We start from the raw sequence: 18,777 nt of genomic DNA on the forward strand, positions 1-18,777 counted from the left end.
AAATGCACTCTTAGATGCAGGCTTAGATGCAACACCACCTTGCTCAACATGCTGAACGTTACTATCAAGAGGCCGTCTTGAAGTCTGGCTCTTTGCTAAGACACTACTCTGCTCAGGCTGCAGAGTTGACCGCGTTGACTGAAGCTAGTAAACTAGAAGGAGAGTCTTTTACCATCTACACAGACTCCACAGATGCTCTGTGGAAGCATAGGAAGCTTTTGAAGTCTGATTGCAAACCTATCTTACATCATGATTAGGTTCTGCTTTGCTGGATGTTGTTCTGCTACCTACAGCTAATGCTGTTTGTAACTGTCCCACTCACAACATCACTGACAACTTTGTTTCTGCTGACATGCAGCTGCAGACGCTGCTGCGAAGGTTGCTGCCCAACAACCCCTCCCTCACCTGATCCTCGTTCCCTCTCCTCGTTTCCTCTCCTGATCCTTGTTCCCTCTCCTGATGCTCTCTCTACCCTTCCTTCCTCCTATGCTTTAAACATTTTCTACCTCACAGGAACGCAGACTCTGGCGACTAATGGTTCCACCTGTAGCCATGGAGTCACGATTCAGATTTCCCAACAGGTGAAAACAGGCGACAGGACCATTATACACCATCCAACCAGGGGAATGGGCGATTGTTAAGGAGTTCAGGAGGAAGCACAGGGACTCCAAACGATGGCGAGGCCCCTTCCAGGTCCTTCTGACGACCTACATGGCTGTGAAGGTCACAGAGAGAGCGACTTGGATCCACTCCATCTACTACAGGAAGGTCCCGGATCCAACAGACGACCCTCCATCCACATCCCACAGAGAAAACCACCACTAACGAAAAGAATTGAGAAGGACGACCCTCGCTGTGCTCACACACGCACTGAGGCGAGGCTGCATTGACCGTTCAGCTAAAGGTGTGAGCCAAGCGCCGCCTGAAGCTGCACCGGTGAATCACACTATCAGACCATACATCTACACACACATTCCTGAGAAAACACACACACGAGCAGCCTTGAGTTGCCGACGCTGGACGACGTGTAGACTCTTCACATCACGGAGTGACAGTGACTCAGACGACATTGGGAGGAAACCTGGCGGTGATAACAAATCCCAAGAGGCGTTTGTGTCATGTTTGGAGAGGCATTTTGTACTTACATCCTGAATAACACTGATTCTAATGGTATTGTGGCGAAGGCGCTACACGGCCTTCAGAATCTCAGCTAACTCTGGTATAGATTCTTCCTCTTGGAATTGACTAGACGAAATGTCTGGAAAATGGAAATCTGTTCTCATGTCCGCAGCTGTTTCCTTTATCATTGAGATGGCTGTGATTCTCTTGTTTGGTTTTTGCGTTATCCCACTGGTTAGAGGTCTCATCATGCGTGTGACCTCAGCAACACTCTCGTATCAAATGACACAATGCACTATGTTCAAAAACCCCAACTCTAATTCACGTAATGACTTCGACGATGGTCTTAGGCTATCTGACCACAAAATATAATATGATACAAATATGATAATGAGCTTATTTTCTTCACACGCCAATACAGAAGTTATTCTTGTATAACTACCCACCAAAAACAGCTCCCAACCTTTTGTCCCTAAGTTACTTGCATTTTATGTGAAGGTGTATTTTGAATCTTGATGAGTTAATACCCTTGTTTCATTTGCAAGGGTCTTTTATTATTACAGAATGTGACGTTGACAATTGTTATTCTTAGTGGTTGATTAATGTGTAATCAAAAGGGGGGAGTGTTATGGGAAAAATTGTTTCTTCCTTATTTCTATGCAGTTATTATATGATTTTTGACTTATGTTCTGATTTGTCTTACTGTATGCATTTGACATTTCACCTAGATTGTTCAATGGTTGTCTCTGCCTGATAGACTCTCAACTCTAGCTCCCAAACCCAAGGTCGGGGAGTTGTGTCTCTGTTGAGACTTGGTGCTCCTTTCTCACAGATAGTTGGACGTCAGCGATGCAGGTGTGAGAATGTAAAAATCTTCACACACACTGCGACAGGGAGGAGATGGTGCATGTAATTTGATTGGGTTAGAAAGACATTCCATCCTGGTCGGACAGAGAAAGGGGTTAAAAGGCAGAAGCAACTTGAGGATCGTGGGCTCTTCCCTCCCGAGCTGGTTTTTGGTTTGTTGATATGCACGATCAACATCCATGCTTTTTATTTGCTTTCCCCATTATTTTTATTTTCTTTATTATTTCAATAAATCACACAAAAGGACAACTCTCTCATGTGCTTCTTTATGGAAAATTTCCACCACAGTTACTCGGTGCGGGCTCCACCTGCATGTCCTTCAGTTTTTCTTCCAGCAGCGCAGGCTGGATCGTGTTAAATGCACCGGAGAAATCAAAGAACATGATGAGGGGCCAGGCTGCCGGTTGGTTGTAGGTGCGATGGAGCAGATATATAATGGCGTCATCCACTCCTAGATGGGGTTGATATGAGGGTGACTGAGGGTTTGACCAGAGAACGTAGGGAGTCCAGGATCAGCCTCTCAAAAGCCTCCATGATGTGAGAGGTCAGAGGCGTCTTATTCACTGGCACAATGCATGGCTTCTTCCACCCAAGAGGAACTCTCTCCAGCTGCAGGCTCAGGTTGCAGATGTGTTGGAGGACACCACACGCTGGGCAGCACAGACTTTCAGCACCCTTGGGCTGATTCCATCAGGTCCTGCAGCCTTTGTTGGATGAAGCTGTTCAGCTCCTTTCTCACCTGATCTGCTGTGATGGTGTGTGAGGTGGGGGTGGATGAGCCCTGTGGGTGGTGTGAAGGGGGGTCTATCGTGGGCAGCGGGGGTTTAGAGGCCCAACCTGGAATCTGTTGAAGAAGTTATAAAGTTCGTGGCCCTGTCCACAGACCCCTCAGTCACTGACTACTGGACCTGGAGCTGAGGGTCCTCATGCCCCTCCACACTTCCCTGGTGTTGTTGTTCTGAAGTCTGGGGTCCAGTCTCCACCTTCCCCTCCCTGATTTTGACTGACACACTGCGGAAGCCACCGATGAGTATAACGTGTGGAAACTCTCTGGGTAAATATTGTAACAGCCCTGCTAAGCGCGTCACGCCCAGATAAGGAGCGAGAGCTAAGATAAGCTAATATGGCTAACTGTACTGTAGCTAATCCCTATGCAAACGCCAAGCTATAGATGAGAGTATAAGAATAAGAATAAGAAAACCTTTAATAGTCCCGCAGTGGGGAAATTACCTCTCACAACAGCAGTACAGATGAGTACAGAACAGTCCCATATACTGCACAACCTCAAATATCTCTGGGCACGCGAAGAGACAGGAAGTGGTCATCTTCTTTGTGGGTGCTCTCTCGGCAGACTGCCAACCCCATTTCTTTTTCACTCACACATACCTGTACAACACACTGCTGCACCCTGAGGGTCACCCACACTCACTCTCTCTTCCCCCAGGCTGCAACACACAAAACAACAAACAACACCCTGTAAACACACATGAACAAAAGTCCTAACCAACTAAACTAACTAACTAACTATTCCACAATAAACAGAAAAAATGTTACTTTACCCATGATCCTTAGCGGCTCAGGGCGGGAATAGCCCCTCACCCCCGGGCCGCTACACTGCCCCCCACCAAAAATGGTAAAGTGTCCCCACAACCCTTACAACAACAATCTCACAACACAATTACTGACTAACAGTCACCAACCAAATACTGTCATTGAGTCATGACATAGTCTTTGAGCCGCGGTGGCAGCTTTCATGCAAAGATTCTCTCCTCTCTCACTAGAGCTGTGACTTTGTCCATTTTATTATCCAGTCACCTCATGCCATTACCGATTCAGCTGTTACCTGCCGGCAGGCGCCATCAGCACCTAAGTAAACTGTGGATGAAGCGAAGCAGAGTCAGAGCGGTGCAGGTCTCAGCTGACGGTTGAAAGTGAACGCTGCAAACTAAATAAACGATCTTGATTCTCAGACCAAGCTTTCTGCCCGTGTCTGTGGTATCAGTGACATCTTGAGAGATTCTGCAGCAACACTGGGCGTCTGTTTCCTTGTAGACGGTGTTGATCAGGAGAAAGCCCCAAGATCCTGCACTGAAATCCAAGGCTGTCTAACAACTGCATTACATATCAGGGTGTTTAAAAGCATTGTTAAAGTAAACGTGTTTATTGTGGTCTGATAAACGATCACATAAAGTCACAACGGTAGAGTTACCACACACCACCTCCCACGACATGAGTAACTTAGTGAAATGTAAGTTTACCACAGTAGTACTTGTTATTTCTTAGGACTTTAAATGAACTACTATCTCTGTCACTAGGATATTTGAATCTGCTTAACAGTAGTATGCAGGCTTATTTTAGTTACAATGTTGTAGTACTCTGACTTTATTTCACATTGATCTTATGGGTTGCATTGTCTTGCAGTCACTGATGGACGGATTGTATTATTGGACTCTCTAGAAAGCACACAGTCAATGACATGTGTAAGTGATTTGTTGCATTTACATTTTATGTTGTTTCATTGCCAGATAAAATATACTTGCATATTTCCACTGTAGGATGAAGACGAAGAGACCCCCTCTGCTGTGACAGAATTTGACAGTGCTGCTAGATCCAGGTCTGATACATACAGTAACACATGACCCCTTTAAACATTAGGGAGTAACAAAGTGTCATTGTCCTTTCACAGAACATTCCTGGTCATTTCCATGCAGATAACGGTCCATCTACCTCATCACTAAATCTAAACAGTGTAAGAATCTGTCTGCTGACAGATTCTGTCTGAATCTGTCTGTTACAGTATATTTGCATCTCATGATGTGTAATATATAATTTTATAACATCAAATACCCCCCCCCTTTTAATGCCTTCCTAGTTGTCAGCAAAGGAGCTGTATAAGTTCCATCTTCAACAACAAATCAAAACGAGTGACCTTGAGATGGACCTTATACGGCTTCAAACAGAGAAGAGAGTGGCCATTCTAAAGGCTACAAAGGCTACACTTGAAATTGAAATATTGGAGCATCACCTTAAGGTTAGGACTTTAACTGAACATTAATGTTACAAGTGTGGTTGTGTGAAGCAAGGAGGAACAATGTGTTTAACTGAGCTAAAAACACTTGTATTTTGAGATCGTATGTCTTTAATACAGTATATATATATATATATATATATATATATATATATATATATATATATATATATATATATATACATATATAACAAGACAACGCAGTTTCTACTTTACTGCTATTCATTGAATTATAGTGTTACAATGGTGTGGGGCAACCATTGAAGAACAGCTCCAGAGCATAGTCATTCAGCTGTTTGATGTACTCCTCACACTCAGGGGAGCTACATTCTTTGGGCCACAGCTCCACCACGGCGTCGTCGTCTAACGGAAAGCGATACCTACAGGACACAGAGTGAGCAGCTCAGAGTCAAGTCACAGTGAAGCTACAGCTGAGAATAGCAGGAAGACGCTGACCTGAAGTCAGGGCCGACTTTGATCTCTGCCCCGCTGGTTCCCAGCACCAGGTACTGCTGGTTGTTCTGGACAGTCACATTGCGGCAGGTGGCTTTTTTCACGAGGTCCACCTGTGTCCCAGGGGTCACTGCTTCAAAGCCTGCACGCAGAGACAGGACGTGATTCAGGAGAATGAGAGCGATCAGCAGCATTCAATAACGCATTAATCTGCAGCTCATTTCAACCCGACGTTCAGTTTAAAAAACAAAAAGGCCAACTGTAAGTGCTGCGCTTCAGGCACGTGGAGCATAAGGTGCAAATTGATTGCGTATGTGTTGTACTATATGTGCTGCACGTAAGATGTAATTTGATTTAAATGTTTATACTGTAAATTTAATTGGTTTGAAACAAGCAGCATAGTTTGTACGAAATCATGAAGTCTGACGGGAAGAGATGGAGCAGAGATCTAGACTGCAGGTAACTCACACAATATAAAGAGTGAAGAATTTACAGTCCTCGTTTCACAGCAGCTAACGAGGTGCTTGCGTTTTTATTTTATTTATGTGTTCAACTGCCTTTATTTTGTTTGTTTACATGCTAATGCACCAGGTATCATTGTGAAATGCCATTCGTCTCCAGGAGCTGCACATCTCCAGGACCCGGAGACGGGCAGCCAGGACTGTACCGACCCAGGACACGAAGACCTCCAGCCCCTCCCCTCTGGCAAGAGGCTCCGGTCCATCAGGGCAGGACCTCACGCCACAAGAACAGCTTCTTCCCCACTGCAGTCAGTCTACTGAACTGGGCACACACCACGAAGGTGTGACGCAGAGAGCCCACGATCCTCAGGTTGTTTCTGCCGTTTTAACCCCTCTGTTCGACTACGGTGGAACGTCTGTGCGGCCCAATCAGACTGATGCACCATCTCCTCCCCTCATGAATTAAAAGCTAAACTCTTGGCACGTGTGTGTCTCACCTTTGCCCGTCTTCAGCGGTTCCTCCACGGTGGCTGTGTAGGTCATAAACTCTCCGTCGGCTGCTGAAGACACCACCGTCGCCCTAAAGGCTGCAGAGCAGAGAGAGCAGGTCAAAGGATCACCTTTCTCACTTGCTGTTTCACATTCCATGTGAGTGTCAGTGTACCATATTTGACATGAGGCCGGCAGGTCTCCTCCGTCCGCTTGGCGGCGGTCAGAGTCAGGTCAAAGTTCCCTCTGGAGGCAGCACATGTCGCTACACAGCAACACAACAGGCCACGGGGTAAAGTCAGCAGCTGTTATTAGGAGGGAGCTGCAGTGTGACTGATGGCTGATCTCGGCCAATCAGACGCTGAGGTGGGCGTTACCTGTCATGCACTGACACTGCTCGCCCTTACAGAGGCGTTCGAGCTTCTCGACCTGGAAGGTGAATACTTTGGTGCACATGCTACCTGGAAATGGGTGTTCAGTCATTATACCATTCATTTTAGAGAGCATTTATTTATTTTTGAAATGAGAAACTTTAGAGATTCAGTTTTTCCCCAAGTTTCAACACAGTATTTCAGTTTCATTTTCAAGTTGTTTTACTTCTATTGCAAATCCATTTTTGGGGTTGATGAGACTTTTGGGCCAGATTTAGCCCCACAGGCTGATGGTTTCTGACTCACCTTTGTCCTGAGGCTCGTAGACGCTGAACACAGACTCGGTGGTTCCGCTCACACTGAACCCAGTCCTGACCCGAAAACCAATACACATTAAGACGGAAGAGGGAACCTATCAGATGAATAAAGGGTTGTTCAGAATCCACACTAATGCATCGGATACTGTAAAGGAAAAATTGTGCTTTTTCTTCTCCAACCCAGTCGTCATGTGCTGGTTAGGTGCAAAACTGCACTAATCTCTTGTGCTGTCGTACATCAAGTCTAAACATCTGATGCTCCATTTGACTGACTAATAATTTATGATATATGTTTGTCTTTTACACCCGGACTCTGGCTCCATCCTATCTGACTCCCCACCAGACCCAAGGCTGTTAAAGCCAATGCATCTTGTCTTCGAAGCTCGGTGTTCCTTCCTTTGGATAACAAGACATGACGATGCAGAAGTGAGAAAGCAAACATTCTCACTCACAGCGAGATAAGGCGGCGCAAACAATTCCATTGCTGCAGAGAGACATTCCACCAGAGCCAGAGAAAGGGGTTAAAAGGCAGAAGCAGCTTGAGGATCGTGGGCTCTTCACACACCTTCGTGGTGTGTGCACTGATCTCCCCAGATGGTTCTTGTTTTGTTGATGTGCACGATCAACATGTTTTTGATTTGCTTTCCCCATTATTTTTATTTTACTTTATTTTTATAATAAATCTCACAAAAGACAACTCTCTCATATGCCTCTTAATGGGAAATTTTATGGGAAATTTCCACCACAGATACTCACACAGATATTCCTTTGTTGCATTATTTGAAATATTCCATTGAATTTAAAAGCAAAACAAAAATCAGAATTTTCTTTGTAAAGTTTTCTTCTGTTATTTCTTGTTTTGCGTGAGTCATATCGCACGGTTTTGGTGGCATCCTTCCCAAACAGCAGACTAACAGTGTGACTGCAGCGTTTGGGAGACTCACCGATTCTGCCTGAATGACCACAGTGCTTCCCTGGAGCTCAAAGTGGGAGATTATCCGCTCTTCTATGTCTCTGAACTGCAAAACAACATCAGCATGTTTTTAGCCTCACACAGTTCAGGAACCTGAACCTGTTGGAGCAGCCCAGTAGGTTCAGAGCAGTGCCTTCTCCACTGTGATGAGTCGAATTGAACTGCTTTCATGGCTTCTACATGATCTTTCAGGATTTATCTCGTTTTCAGAGTTCTGAGTTCTCTTCTCACACAGTTTGAGAGTCTCTGAATCTAACCAACCTAATCTTCAGATCATCTCTGTAAAAAAAGTCAAATTGAACAATGGTTTTCCATTTGTTCAGCCTGTGACACATCTCCCCATTAAAAGGAGGCGTGTGCATGTGGTGCAGCACTGGCCTGTTTCAGGTCCTCCACCATTGCTTCCACACCGGTCGGCAGCTGGATCTTCATCACGGTCAGCAGGGAGTCGGTGGCCGCCTCGTTGGGAGGAGGTTTATACCTGCGAACGGACGCTGATTGTGTCAGGTTTCCCAACGTACAAAAACTATAACTACTTCTTTATTCACATAAAGTCTTGGTTTGTTTTGTGATTCGGTTTCTGGATTGACAAAGGGTCAAAAGGACTTGAGCTGAATAAAAAGAAGAAACCCAAAGAAGCCACAGAGCACATGACAGTGGAGACCTGCAACAGAACCAGGCCAGCTGAATGGGTCTTTGAGCACGGAACTAAAGGCAGATGGTTCTGGAGGCGAGATCTCAGCGGCCGCTCTGAGGATGACTTTCAGGGAACACCATTAATGTCTTTTTGAAATGTTTGAAGTTTCAGCTCTTACTTTGCACATGCAATCAGGCGAGGCGAGCGCATCGTGGCATCTGAAGAAGACAAGGAGGAGTTTACTTCCAGAACAGAGGAAGTCAGACTGGTATCATGTGGACTCACAGCAGGGGAACCCACTTTCATACTTTATCTTCAGGTCAAAGTTACACTTCTGTGTAGAAGAGGTGGTCTCATAGTAAACCGTCCTCAACTAGAAACAGAAGGTTCACAGCATCAGCAGAATGTGGGAAGCTTCAGGAGGTAAACGTCCAGAGTTACACACACCTTCACACTGGACACGCCAGAACCGTAGCCTGTGGACACGGTGATGTCATCAGTCTTCTCCACCTGGGAGAGGAAGGAGGAGGCCACAGTTATGGCCACGGCGGAGCAGCAGACCCCCATTCAGCTCCTCCACCGGTCCCACTCACCTGAATGGGCGACACCACAGGCCGCTTCTGGCTCAGCTGCACTTGTTGAATCAGACCCCTCTTTTTGTAGCGGATGCTGATGTCCTGGCTGAGGGCAGATCGAGAGCCCAATTTGCTGTATTCGGTCAGAGCCTCCAGGGTCAGAACTGTGTCCTGAGAGAGATCAAGGATTACTAAAAAATCCAATAACAACCAAAGAACTGAGGCGGCGAGTGCGTACCTGACTGGAGTAGAAACCTTGTCCATAGTGCTGATCCTGGGTCAGCCAGGAGACAATGGGCTTGGCGTAGGGAACCCCCCCCTGTAACAAAAAACATTCCAGAGTTCAGTGAACTGAACAGAAGGTCCTGTCTAACAACCACAAGGTGGGTCCATGTGGTCAAGCAGGAGATGGAGATGGACCATAGGAAGCGTAACAGTGAAGAGGAGACGCTCCAAGTCAAAGGAAGGAACAGAAGGTTCAAGACGCAACCCAACACACAAAAACTGAAGGCAAGCGCTCTGGCCTCCACTGGCAGGTCACACATAGAAAGACAAGAAAACCACAACTCAGGAGGGAATTAATGCTCAGGCCGGAACTGGCGGTTAAACGGGAACTGAAAACAAGGCAGAGCCCGTTTTAAACACTATTCACTAAACAATGTACCATCTCATGCAATAAAACAAAAACAAAGTAACTCAAAAACAGGGCGTCGCAACCCGAGGCACCGAGCCCTCAGCAGCCGTTATGCCAAAACACATACTAAAATGGCCTCCGAGCCTCCGGCCGGCGCTCCGGCTCCTCCCACAGCAGCATGCAGGACGCTATTGGAGGCTGAACCGGTGGAGGCGGGTCCAGCAGATGCTCTCCAATACAAGACAAGGTCCGGTACTGGTACATCTGCATAGCCCCACCAGGAACACGAGAGAGAGAGAGAGAGAGAGAGAGAGAGACACCAAGGAAGTACAGGGAGCAAAAGGGGAGCGCAAAAGAGCCAGACCACACCCACACTGGGAGTTACACACTTCTAATGGAAGGATCCACAGCTCAGTGTTTCCACGTCTACACAGCAGAAATGCCCAGTGTCGCCTTGAAAAGCGGCACTGAACGGGCCGGACCGGCTGATGCCGTTCTGCCCAAACACGAGGCTGGTGTCACAATGTCAATGCGGTGAAGGAAGCCGGCGGAACGCGAGAGCAGAAGAACGGAGGGAAGCACCTTGAGCAGCACCGTCAGCAGAACGTAGGCGGTCGTCTCCACCGTCACACCGCTGGACTGGTCTGGGTTCAGCCACTCCACCGCCGCACCGGCCTCCTGCCAGTACCTGAGCTGCGCAGGGTGACCTGCACACAGACACGCACACGCACACACACACACACACGCACGTACACACATGCACGCAGACACACACACATACACACACACACGCACACACATGCACACACAGACACGCACACACACACATACACACACACACAGACACACACACACGCACACACAGACACGCACACACACACATACACACACAGACACACACACACGCACACACATGCACACAGACACACGCATGCACACACAGACACGCACAGACATGCACACACAGACACACACACATGCACGCAGACACACATACACACACACACACATGCACACACACGCACACATGCACACACACACACACACACACACACACACACACGCACAAAGACACACACAGACACGCACAGACATGCACACACAGACACACACACATGCACACACACACACACAGACACACACACATGCACACACAGACACAGACACAGACACATGCACGCAGACACACACATGCACACAGACACGTACAGACAGAACACACACACACACACACACACACACACACACACACACACACACACACACACACACACACACACACACACACACACACGGTGAGTGTGAGCTGCTGAGGAACCCTTTGTCTTTGTTTAGAAATGAGAAATGAGGACCTTTCTGTCGCGCCAGGTTCTCCAGTTTGCTGAGCAGCTGTGACGCCACTATGCTGCTGCTATCATGAAGGTTCAGAGCGTAGGTCGCCACCGCACACACGTACACGCTCCTCACATTCAGGGCATGCTGGGAGATGTAGTTTGCTGCTGAATTCATGCTGTCATAATGAGACTGAGCGAGAAAAAGGTTTAGAACAAAGCAAAATGAGCTGCGGAAGTAAAAAGTAATAAAAGCATGGATTTGTTGTCCTTTTTTAGTTATTATTACTGCCGAACAAAACAATTTAAACCAAACACAAAGGAGGCTGAGCACCACTGTTACAGCTCAGGTTAAGAACAGAGGATGAAGATCATTCTCACTCTGAGCTGCAGGATTGGGTCTTTGAGGCTTGTTGCTTTGTTTAAGGCGATCAGCACGAAGGATGTCAGGTAAACAGACTGTTCCACTGGATCTGCACCTTCAGCCTGAAGCCAAAGCACAAATATGTCAGGCTGTGGCATCAGTCTGAGCTCGGACAGGAACTAGAAAGAGCTGCTGACCATAATCCTGTTGGGTCTGTAGAGGGATTTCTCTTTGAAGGATCCGTCCACCTGCTGAGCGCTATTGATCAACCAGAACACAGAGTCTGCCAGGGTCTGATGCTTCAGAGAGACCACCCCATCCACCAGCGCCAGAGTCTTCACCACCAAAGCGGTCAGCCTGGGAGACAGTGGGTCGCAAGGGTCAGTGCACCACGTAACACCGTAAATGAAAGCACAGCTCAGCCTCGGTAATGCCACACATGTTGTTAGAAACATGATTCCAACTGGGAAGAGAAAATATTCATAACCATTAAATAGTTCTGAGTAGGTTATAAACCTGACCTAGTCTCAGGTTGTGTGTTTTCTCACCAGGTGCTAGATTCACTGTTGCTCCACATGCTGTAGCTGGAACCTTGTCTGAACGAGCTGATACCAACCAGACCTGCACACACAAACAAACAGCTGCTATTTCTGTTTTGAATCATGAACAAACAGATGTCCACAAAATGTCTTGGTGATGGCCTCAGAGATGGTGGTTATACTTCCTGATTGACCCAGACCCAGCAGCTTCTAAATTATGGGTGCCAAAGTGATGACAACGCAGGCGGCTGCCCTGCCGCTTTTCCACCTTTTCCTGCCCCAGCTCCTACGGATTACCTTGACCAGTTGTGTTCAAGTCAATGACAAGCTTGAAAAGCCAACCAGAGCTGGGTAGTAACGAGTTACATTTACTCCGTTACATGTACACAAGTAACTTTTTAATAAAAGTCGTTTTACTGCACCATACTTTTTACTTTCATTTGAGTAGATTTGTGAAGAAACACTACTTTTACTCTGCTACATTCGGCATAGCGGGAAAAAGGTCTTGTAGAAGTAGAAGTCTGGTAGAAACAAAAATGGCAGAGCTATGGATCACCAATGCTGCAACAGAAGAGGATGAACACCCCTGTATGGAGTCAAATTAGGGTCAGATACCTGATACCCGTTGTGATTCTGTGTGATCGTTTGTCAGACCACAATAAATGTTTGCCTTAGGTGAGCATGTTTACTTTAACAGTGCTCTTAAACAGCCTGATATGTAATGCAGTTTTTGGACAGCCTTGGATTTCAGTGCAGGATCTTGGTGCTTTCTCCTGATCAACACCGTCTACAAGGAAACAGACGCCCAGTGTTGCTGCAGAATCTCTCAAGATGTCACGATACCAAAAACACGGGCAGAAAGCTTGGTCTGAGAAATCAAGTTCGAGCGGGCGACATTGAGTCTTATCTTAAGCTCCTGTCTAAGGATAAACGTAAGTATGCTAAGATCGTAATACACGCAGGAGCTAATGACGCCCGGTTATGCCAATCGGAAGTCACTGAAACTAACATTGAGTCGGTGTGTTCGTTCGCCAAAACAATGTCGGACTCCGTAGTTTTCTCTGGACCCCTCCCCAATGTGACCAGCGATGACATGTATAGCCGGCTGTCATCGCTCCACCGCTGGTTGTCTAGGTGGTGTCCTGCAAACGATGTGGGCTTTGTGGCTAATTGGAGCACTTTTTGGGGAAAAGCTGGGCTGATTAGAAGAGACGGCGTCCATCCCACGTTGAACGGAGCCTCTCTGCTCTCTAGTAACATGGCCATGATGCTTAGTCCCCCCACTCCGTGACAACTCAGAGTGGAGCCCAGGACGCAGAGTCGCAGTCTTACACGCCTCTCTGCATGTTCTCTACAGCCGCGACCCACTCTTAGTCTTAGTTATCGCATAGAGACTGTGTCTGCTTCTCGACCACCTAAACTATACAAGTCACAAACAAATCAAAGAGGAGTGACTTACCAGAATTTAATAAACATCAAAACAGTTCCTCTTACAGAACAAAGTAACAGCAAGTTAATAAAGTGTGGTTTATTAAATATCAGATCTCTCTCATCTAAATCCTTGTTAATAAATGACTTGATAAGTGACCATCACATAGATCTGTTCTGTCTCACTGAAACCTGGCTGCAGCAGGATGAATGTGTTAGTTTAAATGAGTCGACTCCAATGAGTCACATCAACTATCATGTTCCTAGAAGTACAGGTAGAGGTGGAGGAGTAGCAGCAGTTTATAAATCAGATTTATTAATTACTCCTAAACCTAAACATAGTTATAACTCATTTGAGAGCCTCACTCTGAGCCTTTCTCACCCAGACTCTAAAACTCAGAAACCAGTTGTGTTTTGTATTGTTTACGGTCCTCCTGCTCCATTTTCGGAGTTCTTAACTGAATTCTCTGAATTCTTATCTGACCTAGTTCTTAGCACAGATAAAGTCATTGTAGTGGGAGACTTTAACATTCATGTAGATGTTGACAGCAACTGTCTCAGCACTGCTTTTAACTCCTTAATAGACACTATTGGTTTTACTCAGCAGGTAAATGAACCCACTCATCGTTTTAACCACACCCTTGATCTTGTCCTGACATATGGAGTTGAAATTGATAATTTAATAGTTCTTCCCCAAAACCCTCTGTTATCTGACCATTTCTTATTAACTTTTGAATTTAGCACAACTGACCCTATAACAGCTGGAAAGAAAAGTTACTATAGCAGATGTTTATCTGACAACTCTGTTGCCAGATTCAAGCAGATGATTCCATCATCTCTTGCCTCAATGTCTATGAATGATACACAGTGAACAGTCACCTTAATCCTTTTTGTTTTTTTTGTTCTGTCCAGCAGTTTAACAAGCAGCATATCTTACGCTGAATGCCATATCGTGATGGGCAGCTTTGCTTTAACAAGAGCGGTATATATATAAAAAATAAATACTCTTCTTGATTTATGGTTTATTTAATGTTTTATTTAGCTAATCCCAAATATGTGTGATGTTGCTGTGTTGGTGGACAGGTTAAGTTTTTGCTTTAGGCTGTGGGTGGGGGGGTGGGGGTTTTCAGGAGCAACCAGCTCCTGAAACCAAGCAAATCTGTTAAGTAAACAATCGGTGCAAAATAAATAAGCAGGAATGTACCTTAGGCTAACACATTCATAACTAAACAACTGTTTGTACTGTGGTTTACCTTGGAGATTAATACTAATACCAATAATAGTGTTAAGGTGAGTGCACATACTCATACAAATATGTACATATCATATACATACACATATGCATTGTTATACATATCCCATACTACTTAAGAAAAGTCATGACATACAACACCACAATTTCCATATTCATACATTATTGATATTGGTAGTGATAAGTATCAGTAACACTTACAGTTTGATTTGGAAAGCCTGTTCAGGTTTTGAGTGTCCCACTACAAGGTTAGTAAGGCTGTAGCTTAACATTATTCACCTAAAGGGTGAGACAGACTTTGGTGCATGAACAATGCCACTTGTGGAAGCCAGGGTGATGTGAGGGGCTCGGCCACTACGCCCATCCAACAAGCAGAGGAAAGAATCCTAGCAGCCAGGGAGCCCACACACCTTCAGTTCCAGGAGGGCAGGTGTTGCGACCCAAGCCGCCCACACAGAGCCCCCCAGGCAGAGCTGCAGCAGCCACAGAGACAGCACCCGAGGTCAGAGTGGGCCACCGTGGGTCAACGCTGTCCGCCCCATGAGAACCAGGGGCAAACACTCCCCCGGGAGGGTCGGCCTGAAAGAGTGGAGCCCGAGGACCCACGGTCCGTAGGGAGCCCGCCAGGAGATGCCCCCGCGCCCTACACGAGCGGAGCGGCCCGACCTCATCCCCTGGGGGTCTGCAGAAAAGAGACCACCCAGGCAGACGATCAACGTACCCCGGGCAGAAAACCGGACCCCCCACACTCCAACCGCACCGCACGCATACAAACTCACACAAACACAGATGCATACTGTACACCCACCCACATGTACAACACACATCATCACATTAACACACACCATAAACTCTCTCACAACAAACTAGTCAATCATGCGTGAACCAATGCACTCTCAGATACGTTCTCGCACCCACACTATTCGCTTGATCACATTTGTGGGGAGGGTAGGTCTCTGGCCTGCCGTCCATGTGGCCCCAGGCAGGGACCGCAGCTCCTCCCGAGCCCCGCCCAACTTCCCCAACCCAGGAGAAGCAGAGGGCAGCAGGAAAAGGTACCCCAGGACCCTGCAACTCAGCTTGGACGTGAGTGTGTGGAACTAAAGTGCACTGAAGGTGGGTGACACCTCCAGGAGCACGACCGCTGGCTGACGGTGTGTCCCCCGGACATTGTCCCCCCTCACCCTAAATGTCTTTTTGCAGTTAAAACTGGGTGGTGATCTCTCCACCAGGGCCTGGGGCAAGGCCACAACTGGCCTCAGCCCCAGGCCCCAGTGAAAGAGCCCACCCCCGGCCCTAAATGTATGTGTATGCTAAGTATGAGGAACTTTGGGAGATCGCCAATTCTCCGAGGGGTCCAGCAGACAGAGCCATCAATGTGAAGGCTCCACCACTGGCCCCCCCGGAAGGTGCCCCCAGATTCCTGGAGTGTGTATGACTAATGCAATTAAAACTGCAGAGCATCCCACTAGGGAGGGACGGAACCATTTCCCGGTAGCCCTGGTTCCTCCATCAGCAGGACGCCCCTTGCAGACCTAAGTGGATGAATGTGGAGAAATGTAGTTGGGAAGCAGAGCACCAGGGTTCGCAGAGCCAGGTTCCCACCGCCCCCCACAACCCCCAGCCAGGATGAGACAGCCGAGACCCAGGGACCGCAGTACTACTGCCCAGGCACCACACGCAGCACAGCCAGAGCCATCCTCACCCTTCTTTCACACTTACCCATTCTCTCGCCCAAGTATGCCTATGCTCGCCCCGTGTAGTGCTACACTCAAACCTACACACATACATGTACTCTGCGGTTGTGCATTGGGCCCAGGGCTCAATGAAGGTTGTAGCCAGAGTAGTCCGCCAACACCCCCCGCAACAGGCACGAGCAGTTACCAGAGGACGTCGGACCGCTAGGGCAGGCAGCGCCCCACCCGAGCAGGGGCAGCGCCCTAGGGGAGAGACACCCCTCCGGGCACAGGCAGGCACCCCCGGAGGGACTCCCCCAAACACAGGTCACCCAGGTCTCCACCCCCAGGTCCGCCCCCGCACACCGGCAGGGAGGCCCACCTCCGCTACACGGAGACAGGCACACGCCAACCCTCAAAATGGCCCTACTCCGACACAGGACCGCCAGTCTCAGCAGCCACCACACAACCGCCACAGGGGACCCATGCGGCCAGCCCAGAATCCACCAGTCCCGTTGTCCCGGTTCCTTAGGTAGGCAGGCACCCCCAACCACCAGTCCCCCCCCCACCACTGTGCCAGACATGACGCAGCACCCGAGCTCCACGCATCCTTACCTGGAGATGGAATCAATCAGAGTATAGTTTTGGTCATTGATTTGATGAGGCAGACAATGTGTCTAAGGTGGTGTAATCTAACAAGTTGTTCAGGTACTAAGTAATGCTTAATTTTTTTTTAGTTTTCCAGTTCATAAGGATGATTTTCTTTGCGACACAGAGGGCAGAAAGAAGTATGTGTGATGAGTTGGTCTCTAGATCAAGCCCACTTAGATCTCCTAGAAGACAAAGGGCAGGGCCCGCTGGGATTGAACAGCTTAACTGGGTTGACAGGTGTTCACATACTCTTTGCCAAAATTGCTGCACAGGTAAACATGACCAGAATGCATGTAGGAATCTATCTGCTGTGTTATCTGTACAGTGAGGGCAAATATTTGAGTTTGTGAGACCCATTTGGAACATCCTTTGTCCTGTATAGTGAGTTCTATGAAGAATTTTATATTGTATTAGTTGTAAATTTGTATTTTTTGTCATTCTGAATAAATTAGAACATATATTATTCCAGAACGTGTAATTAGTGGTGATATAGAGATCAGCTTCCCATTTAGAGATCGGAAGGCTCACTGTCTGATCTACATTGGAAATTAAGATATAGATTTTGGATACTGTCCTTTTCCCTGATATATCAATAAATCACTCTATTACTGGTGGTGGTTGCATGTGGATGGGAGTATTCTTACTTTTTGCATTAAATATTGACTTTAGTTGTTGGTATTCTAAGAAATTGGCACTAGTGATTTCATAGTGGGACACTAATTCTTCAAAAGAGGTAAACTTGTCTCTTGTGAAAACATGTTTCAGATGTGTTATCCCTTTGATATGCCAAGTTGGAAAGTTTATTGCCTTTTTGTTTTGTATGATGTCTGGATTGTTCCAGAGAGGTGTGTTTTGGCAGAGAGTAAGCGAAGACCCATTAATTTTAAGAAAATCCCACCAGGCTGTCAGAGATGCTTTTATGCTAATGCTCTGGTAACAATTATGATGTTTGATTTTGGTGCTGATAAATGGCAGATCTGCAACTTTAATATTTCCACAAAATGTTTGTTAAATGTGTATCCAGGAGGAGTCTGCTGGCATGGGTTTTATCCATTTGTGGATATGGTTCAGTCTATTGGCAAGAAAATAGTGGTGGAAGTTAGGTAGTTCTAGGCCGCCGCAGCATCTGGATTTTTGAAGAGTTTTTAAACTAATGTGGTGGCTTGGTTTTCCACAAGAACTGTGAGATGTAGGAGTCTAATGTCTTAAACCACGCCTGGGCTGGCTTAGTTGGAATCATTGAGAGTATGTAATTAATTTTTGGCAGGATCATCATTTATATGGTGGCAATTCTTCCCATAAGTGAAATGGGTAAGGACTGCTATCTTTTGAGGTTGGCTTCTATTTGTTTTAATAAGGGATTGTAGTTTAGATCAATAAGCTCCGATAGCCTAGACGGCAATTCAATGCCCAAGTATTTAATGTTTCCTGAATGGAGTGTGGTGGAGGAGATGTTAGTCACCTTAAGGTTAAGTGGTAGCACTATAGATTTGGTCCAGTTAATAGAGTATTCTGAAAGTCCTGAGAATTCATCTATGAGGCTGATAGTTGTAGGAAGAGACGTCTGTGGCTCCAGGAGAAACAGTAACACATCGTCAGCATATAAACTTAT

The 18,777-nt window shown here is 46.8% G+C and overlaps 1 protein-coding gene across 2 annotated transcripts in view; it reads right to left on the reverse strand.

Annotated features, from left to right (window-relative positions):
* Positions 1–4,126: 4,126 nt before the first annotated feature.
* Positions 4,127–18,777, reverse strand: part of c5 (complement component 5) — a 106,074-nt gene continuing 91,423 nt past the window's right edge. The window contains exons 25-42 of one of the 2 annotated variants that reach the window (XM_055511293.1): positions 12,168–12,240; positions 11,817–11,976; positions 11,637–11,741; positions 11,277–11,448; positions 10,507–10,631; positions 9,529–9,609; positions 9,309–9,461; positions 9,163–9,225; positions 9,016–9,088; positions 8,894–8,933; positions 8,457–8,559; positions 8,050–8,124; positions 7,095–7,200; positions 6,795–6,878; positions 6,593–6,682; positions 6,426–6,515; positions 5,471–5,609; positions 4,127–5,394 (exon numbers count right to left, since the gene is read on the reverse strand). In XM_055511293.1, coding sequence (XP_055367268.1) covers positions 5,253–5,394; positions 5,471–5,609; positions 6,426–6,515; positions 6,593–6,682; positions 6,795–6,878; positions 7,095–7,200; positions 8,050–8,124; positions 8,457–8,559; positions 8,894–8,933; positions 9,016–9,088; positions 9,163–9,225; positions 9,309–9,461; positions 9,529–9,609; positions 10,507–10,631; positions 11,277–11,448; positions 11,637–11,741; positions 11,817–11,976; positions 12,168–12,240 — 1,874 coding nt within the window. In that variant the 3' untranslated portion in view covers positions 4,127–5,252. Of the gene's footprint in view, positions 5,395–5,470; positions 5,610–6,425; positions 6,516–6,592; positions 6,683–6,794; positions 6,879–7,094; positions 7,201–8,049; positions 8,125–8,456; positions 8,560–8,893; positions 8,934–9,000; positions 9,089–9,162; positions 9,226–9,308; positions 9,462–9,528; positions 9,610–10,506; positions 10,632–11,276; positions 11,449–11,636; positions 11,742–11,816; positions 11,977–12,167; positions 12,241–18,777 lie in introns of both variants that reach the window. The other variant, XM_055511292.1, reaches the window with a different exon arrangement.

The sequence above is a fragment of the Betta splendens genome, chromosome 9, assembly GCF_900634795.4.
Source record: "Betta splendens chromosome 9, fBetSpl5.4, whole genome shotgun sequence".
NCBI classification, from domain to species: domain Eukaryota; kingdom Metazoa; phylum Chordata; class Actinopteri; order Anabantiformes; family Osphronemidae; genus Betta; species Betta splendens.